The following is a 15,659-nucleotide window of genomic DNA, read 5'->3' as shown; positions in this document are numbered from 1 at the left end:
AATGCCATTTTCATCCATGGAGCAGCAACTGTCTCTCACTGTTAAGTAACAATACAATAGGCTATATAGTTCATCCATTCTCTGATTAAAGGCCATTAGGGTTGGGCTGGTGATTATGAATAAATAAGGCTGCTACTAATATTTTCATATGGCTTTTGTGTGAATAAGTTTTAATTTCCTTGGAGTAAACTCTGAGAAAGAGTTGAGTCATGAATTGTTTAGTCACCCGGTAAGGTTAGCTTTAAAGAGGCTGTTGAACTATTTTCCAGGGTGGCTGTGCCATTTTGTGTTATGAATGATAATGGGTGAGTTTCTGGTGCTCCATTTCCTCATTATAACGTGGTAGGGAAATTTTCCAAATTAGTAAAATTGAATAGTTATGTCATTGTGTAATTAATTTGCCTTTCCCTAATGGTTAATACTATTGAGCATCTTTTCGTATTTACTCTCTTCTGTAATAAATTGTCTGTTGAAATCCTTTGCCCATGTTTAAAAATTTCCAAGTCTTTATCTTTACAATAAAAATATTAAAAAATTGCAAATCTTTCCATTTCCTTACGAATGGGGGGATGTCATTCTTTCTAATGGAAACATACAATTCCATTGTACATATAGACTACATTTTCTTGATCCATTCATCTACTGAGGGGCATCTAGGTTGGTTCCATATCTTAGCTATGGTGAACAATGCTGCAATGAACATAATGACATAAGCCAACTTCCTCACTGTCATTAGAGGATTCATTCAGATGATTCAATGAAAGGTCCCTAGCATACTTCCTGGATCATACTTAATAGATGTCAATTGGTTTCCTCTTATATTGAGGATGTCTATCTGAATTATCTCAGGGCTTTTATTCGTGCTGTCTGTCTATTCTCCAATAACTGGTTATAAAGTTTAAGATTTCTACCTTCACTTTATTTCTTACTTCACATTGAATCACAGCCAAATCACTCATTCTGCCACACATTAACTTATGTGTAAAAATAGATATTAGAGATAATGTACAAAATATCTAGCCATACTTGTCTGATGGGTGGGACTCCACAAAATAGCCAGCAAAAGGACAATAAATTCGGGGTTGCAGGTCCTTCACCAGCTGAGCCTTGTAGTTCAATAGCTTCTTCCTTTCTGTTTTAATGAACTGGGCTTTCCAGTCCTCTGAAATGACAGGATTTGGGTTAGAGTCTTTTCTGTTCAGAAATCACTGTAAAACCAATATTCTAGTACTCTGACCTTGTTCAGGAGAGAAAATTGATAGATAATAAATGAGAGGGAAAAATTTCTCTCTTCTGAGTTTGGGATATCTTCCTATCTTTATTATGCAACTTTTATTCATACTTGATTACAAGAAAAATGTTATCAGATCAGCCAAAGGTACTGAATTGTCTCCTTATTTGTGATCCTTTGGCTTGGATCCTAGCTAAATACACAGGTCAGAACATTCATTATTCATACCTTCATTCAAGTATATGTAACACACACACATATAACATAAGTGTGTATATATATATATATAGAGAGAGAGAGAGAGAGACTATGTGAGCCACTGGCACCTGGCTACAAGTGTATTTTAAAGATGTAATCATTAGCCTTTAACAAACAAGTGACTAATATCTTAGCATATGATAAAAGTAAAACATTTGTCATAACCTGTCAATGCACTGTGACTAATAGTCCAGAGGTAGGGTCGTATTTGAGATCAAAGTTCTTTCCCCCTACATTCCCCCACTTACCAGTTGTACAGCAATGACTAAACGACCTAACTTTTCTACATCTGTTTCTTCCTTTGTAAATGGAGGAATAGTACCCATCTCACAAGATCATTCATCCATCCACTCCTTCATTTCTTTCAACCAAGATTTATTGTGTATCTACTACAGGTCTGATGCAGTTCTGGGCACTAGGATTATGAGAGTAAACAAGACAAAGCAGATCCTTCCTGCTTTTGTGGATCATTTGCTTCTGTGAGGGAAGTGCATCAATCCAGTCATTGTAAAGAGTAACATGCTACAGATAGAGTAAAGCAGGCCAAGGATAGAGTGTCTAGAGCAAGAGTGGAGAAACTGAAGGCCATTATTAGACAGGATAGTCAGAGAACACATGGCAACTGAATTGAAGATATGGGCAACAAGTTGCTGGCCACGTGGAATTTAAAGGAGAGGATCTAAGGAGTAGACAGCAAATGCAAAGGCACGAGACAAGAATGCACTGCAGAAATTGAGTCTGAGGAATAAAGGCAGTCTGGTGTGGGCTAATTGAGAGCACAGGAAAGAGGAAGGAAAGGAAAGTGTGGAATTAGGAAGAAAAGATCTAAAGTTGCAGGCCCCAGGATCAGGGAACTGTTACTATTGCTATGAAAATTTAACAAACCAAGATAAGGCCATAGAAGAGAAAAAAAATCAAAGTTGTTCATAAACCAGGTACAGCTATATTAATCATTTTAAATGCACATCTCTGTACTTGTGTGAATGTGTTAGCTAATACTTAACAAGTATATTTTTACATCCCAAATCAAACTGTGACCTCCTAAAAGACAGAGCCTTCTCTCTATTTCTCATGTAATTACACACTCTGGAAAGCTATGGGTATTGATTTATAGACGAAAACATGGAACAAGACAGAGGCAATCTGCATTCCATTTTCTGCTACTGCTAGGTAGAGATCATGTGACCAAACATCCTAATTCATTAACTGGAAATATTCAGTACTTGCAAATGCTAGTGCTGAGATACCAAAAGGAATGAAATATCCCACTTTACATTTACATTGCCAACTGTAGCACCATGCTTGGGTCCAGGGCAGAAGAGTTCCTGCCTGGAACCCCACACTTTAGAAGGTCCACTTCTGGTTATGCCACTAACCCCCGTGGCCCAACAGGATGTGCCCATGCTGAGTTTCACATACCCCATTCTGGACCCCACTCAAGAACATTTCACTCTGAGTGGCCAGTTTCATACCAACCCTGTCCTGTTTCATAGTCCACACCATGAGTCCAAATGATACTTTCTCTTGGCTGTCATTGAGGTGTTCCCTGATCTTATTGTCTCCTTCATCATCACATTTGAGTGGGCAACTTTAGTGTATAACCTCTACAGTTTACAAGTGTGGTTTCCCTATAAGAGTGTCAGCTTCTTGTGGGGAGGAATTCACATGTCAATTATCTTTGCATGCATTCCCAGAGCATTGAGCAAAGTGCTGTCACTGATGCTTGGAAACACTTTGATATAAAAGATTACCGGTAAATTTTCCACCACTGAAAGTCATTGGAAAGCCTGATGCTCCTCCAGCAAAGTCACTCATCATGAGAGCAACTTTTTCAGGCAGCCTTCCCCCATTGGGTCTGGTACAGTCCACTGTATTGAGTATTTTATGACCTGTGAAGAGACAAAATGGGATGAGTACTCAAAGTAAAATCCTGAATATCGATTTGAATGGCCAAACCAACAGAGTCTGTATCATCTGACTTATTTGATTATAAAATAGTTGATTTCAAATTTGATTTAAAAAGCTAAAGTCTTCCATAGTATATTCTAACTTTTAAAGTGAATATATTCATCCCATTTGACTTGGTAGATTCTGAGTATATCATGGAGACAACGAGCTTGATTCTATTCTGTATCATAGATTGCTTTTTTCAACTGTCTGTAGGTTTGAGTCCAAAGGTTGCAAGGAAGAAAAGTTAGAACAACACAAGCCTTTTGCAAAGGTCGTATTTCAAATGATTATTGGGGCAATAAAACCTTGTTTCACATGAAAAGCCAAAGTATATGTTTGGTTACCAGAAGATGTTTCACGATAAAAGCAACTAAAGGGATTTATTCAATAAAAATAGTTTCAAAGACATCATTAGAGATATTATAGTTGTTTTCTTTTTGCCAGTCCTGGGACTTGAACTCAGGGCCTGGGCACCATCCCTGAGCCTCTCTGTGATCAAGGCTAGCACTCTGCCACTTGAGCCACAGCACCATTTCTGGCTTTTTCTGTTTATGTGGTGCTGAGGAATCCAACCCAGGGCCTCATGCATGCAAGGCAAGCACTCTACCACTGAGCCACATTCCCAGCCAATATTATAGTTATTTTAAGGGTATTAACTAATACCCTTATGCTAAAGGCTTTTATATTCAACACATTATTGGAAATTTGTTGACTGGAAAGAGTATCTAAAGATTGGTCATATTTCTAAGATAAGTACAGAATATCCTATGTTCTCTAAAAATTATGAGAAGGTAAATACAGGATGATATTTTAGACTTTATTACCATTTTTTCTACACTCCACATTTCCCATTTTTCATTATTGAGGAAGATAAGAAAATACCTTTGTACTCCACAATAATACAAGTGTCCATCTCAGGATGAACACCATCCATCAAGATCATAAATCGAAGATTTTTGTCTACCTGGAATTTAACAACAGAGACAATTGTATTTGGCCTTTACCTCAGTGTTTTTGTCTAATTTATATTCGCCTATATTAGTTATGTAAGCGGGGAAAGGGGGTGTTCATTGTTATATCTCAAACTGCATTTCAACCCCTCTAAACCCTTCTACCACTCTCCCTGCCTCATCTAATTCAATGTTTGAGAAATTTGTCACTTCTGGAAAGACTGGTACATCAGAACTTAAATGAGATAATTCGTCTTACTTGGAAAAAGAATGGATTCTTACTATATTTTATTCAGTTATACTATTGGTCAATGGAAAGAAATCCATCTTTTACCAATACCTAACAATGGAAACATAAATAAAGGGAGTATTTATCAAGTCCCATGTAGAAACATGGGTCATTCTCTCCTTTAATCTCCAGGTGACTTAACTCATCTAAAATTAACCTCAGAAACATGACTAAAAGTGTGGAAAGAGAACAGTTCTCTTACCTGCTGCCATATTCCAAATGGTACGACATTAATATTTGTTAACTGGACATCACTCTGATCTAGATTCCAAAATACAGGTCTTTCTGTATCACCAACGTAAATGGGGATATCTGGTCTTCTCACAGAAAGATTCTTCAGGGTAGGATAACTATGATCAGACAGATAGACATGTTGAAAGAGTGAAAGGGTGTTATCTAATATGAGACAGCTTCTTCATTAAACCAACACATCAACCAAAAAGCTAGAATAATACAAATTAGGCTTTCAATAGACTCAAGAAAAGAGTTTCTGCTCAAAGGTAGACTGCAACAGTGAGTGGCCTTTCCAGAAGGTTCCTCTTTATTATTAGACTATACCATTTAGTCTCATGAATTTTCATGCCTGAGCTGGCTTCAAATGTGATCCTTAGATCTCGGCCTCTTAAGATCCAAGTGGCATAAGCCACTGGCACCTGGCTTATTTCATTCTTATATTAAAAAAAAAACCACTGAGATTTTTTTGTTTCTGTAGATGAGGAAACACATTCAAAAACATGCAACAAACAAAACATTGGTACTCAAATTTGGGTTTCCTGATTCTAAACTTAGTGTTGTTTTATCAAAAGATAGTTTCTAACTTTAATCACTGTGCTCTCTACATTAAGAATCAGGCTAGCAGGTGGAGAATAACGTCAGGTGAAATAAAATGTATAGTCATAAGAAATGTATGAACAAAATCAATGTATCAGCACTTATCAACTGTATTAATACCCTATGTTAACATTGTTATCTGGTATGGGGGAGGTAAGTTTTCTCTCCCCAAACAGGTTCAAAATCTCAAAAATTCTGTGAACCAATGTATTATTTTTAACCACAGATATTTCTAACAGAGTATGTTCTATATGTAAACTTTGTCAAGTAGGTAGGACCATGGGATACGTGAAATTACTTTAGTACATTGTGGGGATTGCCATGTGCATATACTGGTGAACCAGAAAAGTGCTTAAAAACTTCCAAACCATGATGAAAAAGAATGACTCTCAAATTAAGCAAAGAATTTGGAAATGTGATCCTCCCTCTCCTAAAAAATTTGGTTCATTCAAAAAAAATGTGTGTTTTCTTTTTTCTTTTCTTTTGCCAGTTTTGGGGCTTGTCAAAGCCTGGGCAATGTCCCTGAGATTCTTTTGCTCAAGGCTAGCACTCTACCATTTGAGCCACAGCTCCACTTCTGGCTTTTTCTGTTTATGCCATACTGAGGAATCCAACCCAGGCCTTCATGTATGCTAGGCAAACACTCTACTACTATGCCACATTCTCAGCCCTGTGTATTTGGTTAAGTGAAAAGTTCTCCTTTGTCTCCGTTTCAAGGCCTGGGTTAGAGAAGTTTCTGCTTGATCATCAATATCACATCATTATGTTTTCACTCAAGTTGTCTGATTAATAAGGATTAATAAAATCTAGGAACACAATGCTGGGTTTCATAAAAGAAGGCCTGGCAAACTATAGTGTGAGAGCCAAATTGAGGATGATTTTTTTGTAAAGAAAATCAAGGGGACAATTGTTTTAATGGTACAGGAAAACTATGATATTCGAATGTTATTTTCTATAAATGAAGTCTTATTGAAATAGTAGTTCTCATTTTTATTTCAAGACTATCTATAGCTGCTCTCGTGCTGTGATGGTAAAGTCCAGTGAGCTATAGCACAGATGACATGGCATACAAGGCGCCAAATATTTGTACTGGTCCATTAGCACTTTCTTTGATGGTTGTTTTGATGTTGTTGTTTTGTTTTTGCTGTTGTTTTTCTTTGAGGTGGATCTCACTGAATAGCCTAGGCTGACCTTGAACTCATGATCCTCCTGCCTCAGCCTCCTCATTTTTGGATTTAGGGGTATGCCTGTGGACACTGGCATTTTTTTTTAATGTGTCAACTTTCATGACCCTTAAGCCTAGGTTTGTGCCAAGTGACCTGAGGTTGTTAACCGTATTTTCTCACAATAACACCTTTCTCACTCGCAATGGTAGAAAGTGTAGAAACAATTTTAAAACCCCAACTGCCATGTAAATATAGGTACTTATCTTTGTCTTGTTCTCTTTTTTTTATTTCAAACCAACCTACTTCCAAAGATGATGCCTTTGTTGTAACGGTATCTTAGGAGTACATTGTTCAGGTTTGGTTACCTCAGGTGATCTGAGTGCATATGGCTGATGTAAATTAAGTCTGCTTTGCACAGCCTCTCCAGCCAATCAGATGGAGGTTCATGGAGCAACCACCATCCTCGGGCAAAAGCAGGACCAATTAACCAAGGGTCAAAGACCATTCTCTTGTCTCCCAACTTGAGATCCATGCAGGCATGAGTGAGATATGTTATCTGTTAGAAGAAAGTAAGATTCCTATGATTAAAATATTAGTATTCATTAATGTTAAGTATAAGATTTGGCTACTTCAATATTACAAGTCAAGTAGAGAACCTTGTTTCAAAGCAACTTAATCTTGGACTTTACTACAATTTAACAGGAGCGTTAAATGGATTACAACTCCCAGCACAGGTCATGACCCTATTAAAATCAAAACTTTCACGACTAGCTTTCATGTTTATCTAGTTTTAATCTATTTAAATTAGTTGCTAAACACTTACTTACCCTAGAGAACATTTTGTGACCTATTCTTCAAAGCACAATCACAAAGAGAAACAGAAAGGAATGACTTCCAATGAGTTGGGTGGGTTGATATAGTCAGACAGACTGGACTGTTAACCAGCAAAAGAGACCTTATGTCTTCTAAACGACCTGCTCAATCTCTGAGAATGCTCTCATGACTTATAGACAGACACCAAAGGGAGAATTCCTAACCCATCCCTTCATTCCTTTGCCTCCCTCATTCTGAGGTATCCTGTAGGAAAAGAATGTATGAAGAAGCAGCTAGGTAACAGGAATTCTGGTATGAAAAGTAAACAAAATAGGTGAGGAGCAGTCAAAGTGTCAAATCAATTTTCTGTCCTTCAGTTTTGGATGGGTTCCCATTTGTTTCTTTTAAAAAGCAACTGTTTGTAAATCAATAAATGTAATTCATCACATCAACAGAGCCAAGGTCAAGAGCCACATGATTATCTCTATTGGTGCAGAAAAGGCTTTTGACAACATACAACACCCATTCATGTTAAAACCTCTGAAGAAAACTGGAATAGAAGGATCATTCTTTAACACAATAAAAGCCATGTATGACAGAAGAACAGCCAATATCATACTAAATGGGGGAAAACTAAAACCAATTCCTCTAAAATCAAGGATGCCCACTTTCTCCACTCCTCTTCAACATAATTCTGGAATTCTTAGCCAGAGAAATAAGGCAAGAAAAGGACATTAAAGAGATCCACATAGGGAAGGAAGAAATAAAACTATCCCTATTTGCAGATAACATGATCTTATACCTAAATGACCCCAAAAACTCCACCCCCAAACTCCTAGAACTAATAAACCACTTTGACAAAGTAGCAAGATATGAAATTAACCCACAAAAATCAGCTGCCTTTCTGTATACTAACAATGTACAAGCAGAAAGAGAAACCAGGAAAACAACCCCATTCACAATGACCTAAAAAAAAATATAGGAATTACCCTAACCAAAGATATTTAGTGAAAACTATAAAAGCCTAAAGGAAGAAATCAAGTAGGACACTGGGAAATGGAAAGGCCTTCTATGTTCTTGGATAGGCAGAATCAATATTGTGAAAATGGCCATACTGCCAAAAAAGATATACAAATTCAATGCAAATCTCATCAAAATCCCAATGATGCTCTTTACTGAAACAGAGAAAACAATCTAAAAATTCATATGGAACAGCAAAAGACCTAGAATAGCCAAAGCAATTCTGGGCAAAAGAAGCAATGCTGGAGGTATCACAATACCAGATTTCAAGCTCAACTATAGAGACATAATAACAAAAACAGTTTGGTGTTGGCACAAAAATAGACCCAAAGACCAATGGAATAGATCAGAAGACCCAGAAATAAAACCACATACTTACAGTCAGCTGATATTCAACAAAGGAGGCAAAGACATACAGTGGACAACTATTGGTGCTGGGAAAACTGGGCGGCTACATGCAGAAAACTAAAAGTGGATCCCAGCCTATCACCATGCACTAACATCAACTCAAAATGAATTAAAGACCTCACCATCAAACCTGATACTCTGAAAACTCCTGAAGGACAGAGTAGGAGAGACCCTAGAACTTGTAGGCAAAGTCAGGAGCTTCCCAAACAGAGTCTCAGAGTAACAACAAATTGGAAAAAGACTCGACAAATGGGTCTACCTTAAATTAAAAAGTTTCTGCACAGCTAAAGACATAGCTACCACTAGAAAGACAGCCAACCAATTGGGAAATGATATTTATCAGCAATATACCAGAGGCCTAATATCCATTATATATAGGGAACTCAAGAAACTAATCCCTCCCAAATCTAAAAGACCAGTCATTAGATGGGCAAGGGAGCTAAAAAGATACTTCTCAAAAGAGATAAAAAATGGCAAAGAAATACATGAGGAAATATTCATCATCCCTGGCCATAAAGGAAATGTCAATAAAAACAACCCTGAGATACCACCAGTCAGACCCCAGTCAGAATGGCCTATATCCTAAATTCAAACAACAAATGCTGTCAGGGATGTGGAGAAAGAGGAACCCTACTGCATTGCTGGTGGGAATGTAAGCTAATACAACCATTCTGGAAATCAGTCTGGAGGTTCCTCAGAAAACTAAACATAGACCTTCCACACGACCCAGCCATACCACTCCTGCGCATCTACCTTGAACAACAGGAACCAGGATACAAGGACACATGCATCTCCATGTTCATTGCTGCACTGTTCACAATAGCCAACATATGGAAACAACCCAGATGCCCCAGATGAAAGGATCCATAAGTTGTGGTAGCTATATACAATAGAATATTATGCAGCCATTAGAAAGAACAAACTAATGGCATTCTCAGGGAAATAAATGAAACTAGAACAAATCATGTTGAGCAAAATAAGCCAAAATCAAAGAGGCAAGCAGCACATGGTCATCCTGATATGCAGATATTAAATTCAAAATGCAACAAGATCTGACAAAGTAAACAGGACTTAAGAAACAAAGGACCTCTTCTTAATTTGTCATATTGTTTTTAGATGATTCTATGTCCACATATGGAATATATATATATATATATATATATATATATATATATATATATATATATATATATATGCACGTATGAGGGAAGCCAGGAGGAGGAGGGCACTAAATCAGAAGGAAACAAGTGAAAAAATACAGCAGAGGGGCCCATCAGCTGCACTGGACATTGATGAGAGTGAACTAAGCAACTCAAGGGCAGCGATGGGAGGGAGGGATGGAGAGAGAAAGAGGGAACAGCTTACACTAAGCAAAAGGAAAGAAGTGTATACATTACCCTATTTGGAAGGAATAGTTATATTGTCCAAGTTTGTAGAGTTCATACACTTTAGAGACAATGATAATGACAATTCACCTTGTGAAGGTTAAAATGTGTTTGTGACTTTAGCTAAGTATCACTATCCCACAATGTGGTGAAATTTATGTAATCACTTAATCTCAATAAAGAAATTAAAATAGATAAAGAAAGAGCAATGTTCAAATATACTACAAGTTTCCTACACGTGGAAAGATAAATGTTTGCTTTGCTTATTTCTTCCTAACTACTAAATTATTTCGTTTAAAGGAAACTCTCTTGTAGCACCAGATGGCAAGATGCAAACAAAGATAAAGGGCTAACTGTTGGCTGTGGCTTGAGTGTGGGTTGTTCCCTAAATGTTCTTGTGATAGGAGCTTAATGTCCAGTACAGACTGTTGAGAGGTGGTGGGACCTTTAAGAGACAGACCCTATTGGGAGACAAGTGCTTCACTTGAGACGTTGTCCTCTCAGAAGAGATGACTATAGTTCTTGTCTGATGAGAATGGTCTATTGTAAAGGAGGCTGGCCTCTCTTGGTTCTCTCTTTTTCATGTGCTATGTGACACTTACATCCACTCCAGCCATTGCGATATTCTACATTGTGAAACTGTGACCAGGGCTGAGTAAATGCCAGGGCCATACTTTTGAAGCTGCAGGAATATGAGCGAAATCAACCCTTATCCTATAAAGTACCTAGACTTGGGTATTTTGTTATAAGCAAACAAAAACTAAATACACCACTCTGTCCGACAAGGATGTGGCATAATGATAATTTCTAAACATCTAAAGTTTGATACTATTTTTATTATTTTGTTGCTTAAAATATTACCATTTTATATTCCTTACCTGTACTTCCCCGAATGCCAAATCTTCAGGAGACCTAGGATCTGAATCCCAGGGATTAGGAGGGTTCAGTTCTAGAAGTAAAAGACCATTGTTTCCATCCATTTCAACCACTGGAACCAAAGAAAAAGAAATCAAGAGCTGTAAAAACGTGACATTTAATAAAGTAACGCTGAAATAGCCATATATGGTCTGAGTACACAGTGTCAAAAATCAAAGGAAACAGTCTCTTGAGTCAAACAATATATCCTGAGTCAAGAGATTGAGTCAAATAGCAGTCACATAACATTACACTTAAAACAACTCAGAGATTCTAGTCATGTAAGGGAAACACACAGACATGCACAAACACACTAACTTTATTGTAATAAAATAAATGACGCAGATGAGTGCACGGAGCTCTAAGTGCACAGAAAGGAATACCTGATCTGCTTATAAACACCAAGCAGATTTCAAATAAAATAGCCCTACAGCTAGACATGAAAGATGATTTGTTTGGGGGGAAACAAAGACTTACGATAATGAATAGAAAAGGGATGAGACCATATGCTCAAAGGCATACAGGCAGGGAGGGTTGAGTTGAGTATGCACCAAGTGTCTGTTAATTTATAACCTAGGAAATCTGTGTTCAGTCAGGCATGAATAACCCACGTTACCATGCAAAATGGTCTGAATTTTTATTTTACAGTGATGAAGGCTCCACAGAGAATCTTAAATGGGTATGAAAAGCAACATAGGGAACCTGCACAATATCCAGTCCCCTTCCTTACTATTCTAATCCTTATTAAGGGTGGTGATATGTCCATCTATGATATGCTTAACATGATCTTCCATGCTCCCGGTGATGAAGTCTGATAGAATTTTGTGTGTGTGTGTGTGTGTGTGTGTGTGTGTGTGTGTGTGTGTGCGTTTCTGGGACTTGAACTCAGGGTCTAGGCATTGTCCCTGAACTCTTTTGCTTAAGTCTAGCATTCTACCATTTGAACCACAGTTCCACATCTGGCCTTTTAGTGGTTAACTAGAGATAAAAGTCTCATGGATGGGCTTGGGAAGGTGGCTCAGTGGTAGAGTGCTTGCCTTGCATGCCTGAGGCGCTGGGTTCGATTCCTCAGCACCACATAAGCAAAAAAGAAAAAAGCAGGAAATGGTGCTGTGGCTCAAGTGGTAGAGCGCTAGCCTTGAGCTGAAGAGCTGAGGGACAGTGCCCAGGCCCAAAGTTCAGGCCCCACGACCAGACCCCCCCGCAAAAAAAAAAATTCTCATGGATTTTCTTGCCCTAACTGGCTTAGAACCATAATTTTCAGATATCAGCCTACAGAATGGCCAGGATTACAGGCTTGAGCCACTAGTGCCTGACAAACTGGAACAAACAAAAGGTGCCTGTGCCATTTCCTTTCAACCTTTCCCTTTCTTATTTAAGTTGGCTGCTCTGTCAGTAGGTGCAGAAGCCATCTTGAGACCCTGAGATTAAAAAACCTACACACTAAAGATGAGCTAGCTGAAAGTCAGAAATGATGTTGAATCCTTGATAAACAATAAAGCATCCTATTTCCTACAATCTGCTTTCCACCTGCGTGTGATACAAGAGAAAGAGGAAAACAGAAAAAGAACCCTATGCAAGATTAGGCCACTGCTATTTGGTTACTGCCATAAAGCAATCCCTACTTCTTACAGCATGAAAGCAACGAAGTCAGAAGTTACTTTTAGAAAGGTCAGTGTGTGTGTGCAATAGGGAGGATGAATTGGAGAGAGGCAGGATAGCATTCTAGAAGTCTCTCTGTATTGCTGGCAGGCCTTCAGCACTTGGGGGACACGTAGCTTTGTTTGGGGCCTATACTTTCCCACCTAATAGCATGACCATGGACAAGTTACTTAATTTTTCTATCCTTTGGCATTGTTATAGTTATCCACTTCCAAAGAGAGCTTATCATGTATAGGACTTATTAAATATTGAATTGTTAAATGTTGAATTGATTGTGTTTGTTTCTTGTTCCCCAAGACTGTCTGAACACAGCACTTTATTTCACAACATAAACACTACTTCTGCCTAGAACTAGCACCTGATGCTGTAGTTTAACTATAGTATTAGCTCAATATGAACTATAAATAGTCCATCTTCATTTTCAAAAAATGACTTTGAAAATTGGAAACCAGTGTTATCTCCCCACTGTTTTCTGTCACTCCACATTCCTCTGCATGCTCTACCACTGCCCACCCTCCTCAGACAGACCACATGGAAGGGCCTTTCCCACTCGGCTTTTTGGGTAGATTTTGCAATCAGGAAGCCTATTAGGAGAACCTGGAGAGATTATAATAAGATCAAGCTGTTTTACTTTGGTTCTTTCCATGGAAGGTTGTACTCTGGGAACTAGTGGATGAATTATAATTACATGCCTTATATAGTTGTAGATATTAAATGAAATAATGAATTCTAAAGAATCTAGTACCATGCCTAATACAGGGCAAGTGTTTAATAAGTATCATTATTATAGCAAGTATTTTACATTTAAAAGAATGGAGTTAGGAGCCTGGTGCTGGTGGCTCATGCCTGTAATCCTAACTACTTAGGAGGCTGAGATATGAGATATTGTGGTTCAAAGCCAGCCTGGGCAGGAAAGTCCATGAGACTCTTATCTCCTATTACCACTGGAAGTGGCACTGTGGCTCAAAGTGGCAGAGCACTAGCCTTGAGCAATAAAGCTCAGGGATATTACCAGGCCCTGAGTTCAAGCCCCATGACTGACAAAAAAAAAAAAAAAAAAGAATGGAGTTATTAAAAAAAAACCAGGAGAGAGCAAGGAAAAGAGTGATTTTGTCCAAAAAGAAGTGTGCTTGACTTTTGCAACTGTAACCTTTGTAATAATAATAAAAATAAGATAAAATTGGAGTTAGGAAAGATGTTCTTTATGTGATAAACCAGCTGATGTACTAGCAGAGGCTACTTAGAAAACAGGGAGATCCTGAAAAAAATCTTTTGCTCTGATACCTACTCACAAGGACTTTCCTTTTTCCAATATTTTCTCTCTTAAAAAAGTGTAAAAGAACCAGGCGTTGGTGGCTCATGCCTATAATCCCAGCTACTCAGGAGGCTGAGATCTGAGGATTGCGTTTCAAAGCCAGCCTAGGCAAGAAAGTCTGTGAGACTCTTATCTCCAAATAACCACCAGAAAACCAGAAATGGTGCTCAAGTGGTAGAGCGTTAGCCTTGAGCTGAAGAGCTGAGGGACAGTGCCCAGGCCCAGACTTCAAGACCCATGACCACCACCACCAACCACAAAATAAATAAATAAAATAATTTGTAATGCTTCACCACTATTCTTCAGCAATTACTATAGAGGTCTTCATGATCCTTGCACAAAGATAAATTGATGAATTTATTGAATGAAGAAGAACGTGGCATAACATCTGTCAACTCTCTGTCCCCAAAAGAACATAATAAGAAAGTGATGTCCTTCATCTGACCTCACATTCAGATAAAATCCAGGTTATTTGGGTTATACTCTAACAGCCAGAAAGAACAAACAAATAACATTCTTTAAAGTTTTTGTTGATGAACAATGCTGAAGGAGAATAAGAACAAAAATATATCAGAAAATTGTAATAACCAAGTTATTGGCTATTGGCAGTAGAATAGTGAAATACTAGATTTTAACTGTACATCCAGTTGGTTTGTTATAAAGCAGCTACCGTATATTGGTAGGCTATCAAACAAGTGCTGCTGTGGTAATTGCTTTATTAAATTTTCTAGTTGATTAAATACACGAAGGAAGGTAACCAAATCATTAAAATGAATGATTAATTAGAGTATAAAGTCTAAGGAAAATGTTAACATTTAACAGTGCTGGAAATAATTCCCATGGAATATCTAAATAGATACATATGTAAAATCAAAGAGTTACTAAAGCAAAAAAAAAAAAAAAAAGAGCTGGGGTTTGGAAGTGGTAGACTGCTTAGCAAGCATGAGGCCCTGAATGACATCCAAAAAAGAATGACACGTGCTACAAAATAAATGAATCTTGAATACATATGAAGTAAAAGAAGTCAGACACAAAAGGCCATATGTATGTTGTTTGATGTCCAATAGATGAAATATCCAAAAAAGGAAAATGCATAAATATAGAGGGTAGATCAGTGATTGCCAGAAGCTGGAAGAAAATGGAGGATGAGGAGTGATTGGTAAAAGTTACAGGAGTTCTTTTTTGGAGTGGTAGAAATGTTTTGGAATTCAATCATGGTTGTATAACTGTGAATTTAACACAAATCATTAAGTTGCATGCTTTCAAAAGGGCAACTTCAATGGTATGTCAGTTATTTCTCAAGAAGGAGAAGAAACAGAAGGAGGAGCAGCAAAGAAAGAGGCAGATAAATGGGAAGGAGGAGGAAGAGAAGAAGGAGGAGTGTAAAGGAGGAAGTGGAAGGGGAGAATTAGAACAGAGATTCTTCTTATGGGCATATATTAATTTATATATGAACAACTAAATAA

The 15,659-nt window shown here is 37.8% G+C and overlaps 1 protein-coding gene across 5 annotated transcripts in view; it reads right to left on the bottom strand.

Moving 5' to 3' along the window:
- LOC138828385 (cytidine monophosphate-N-acetylneuraminic acid hydroxylase) overlaps positions 1-15,659 on the bottom strand; it is a 76,168-nt gene that overhangs the window by 17,721 nt on the left and 42,788 nt on the right. For all 5 annotated transcript variants that reach the window (XM_070024438.1, XM_070024437.1, XM_070024439.1 and 2 more), the window contains 6 exons: positions 11,180-11,289; positions 7,041-7,231; positions 4,881-5,028; positions 4,322-4,403; positions 3,241-3,378; positions 1,027-1,162 (listed from right to left, as the gene is read on the bottom strand). In XM_070024438.1, coding sequence (XP_069880539.1) covers positions 1,027-1,162; positions 3,241-3,378; positions 4,322-4,403; positions 4,881-5,028; positions 7,041-7,231; positions 11,180-11,289 — 805 coding nt within the window. The remainder of the gene's footprint in view (positions 1-1,026; positions 1,163-3,240; positions 3,379-4,321; positions 4,404-4,880; positions 5,029-7,040; positions 7,232-11,179; positions 11,290-15,659) is intronic.

Source organism: Dipodomys merriami, unplaced genomic scaffold, assembly GCF_024711535.1.
Source record: "Dipodomys merriami isolate MVZ:Mamm:240054 unplaced genomic scaffold, mDipMer1.0.p SCAF_16, whole genome shotgun sequence".
Taxonomy (NCBI): domain Eukaryota; kingdom Metazoa; phylum Chordata; class Mammalia; order Rodentia; family Heteromyidae; genus Dipodomys; species Dipodomys merriami.
The sequence above is the reverse complement of the archived record's forward strand: the minus strand, read 5'-3'. Positions and strand labels throughout refer to the sequence as shown.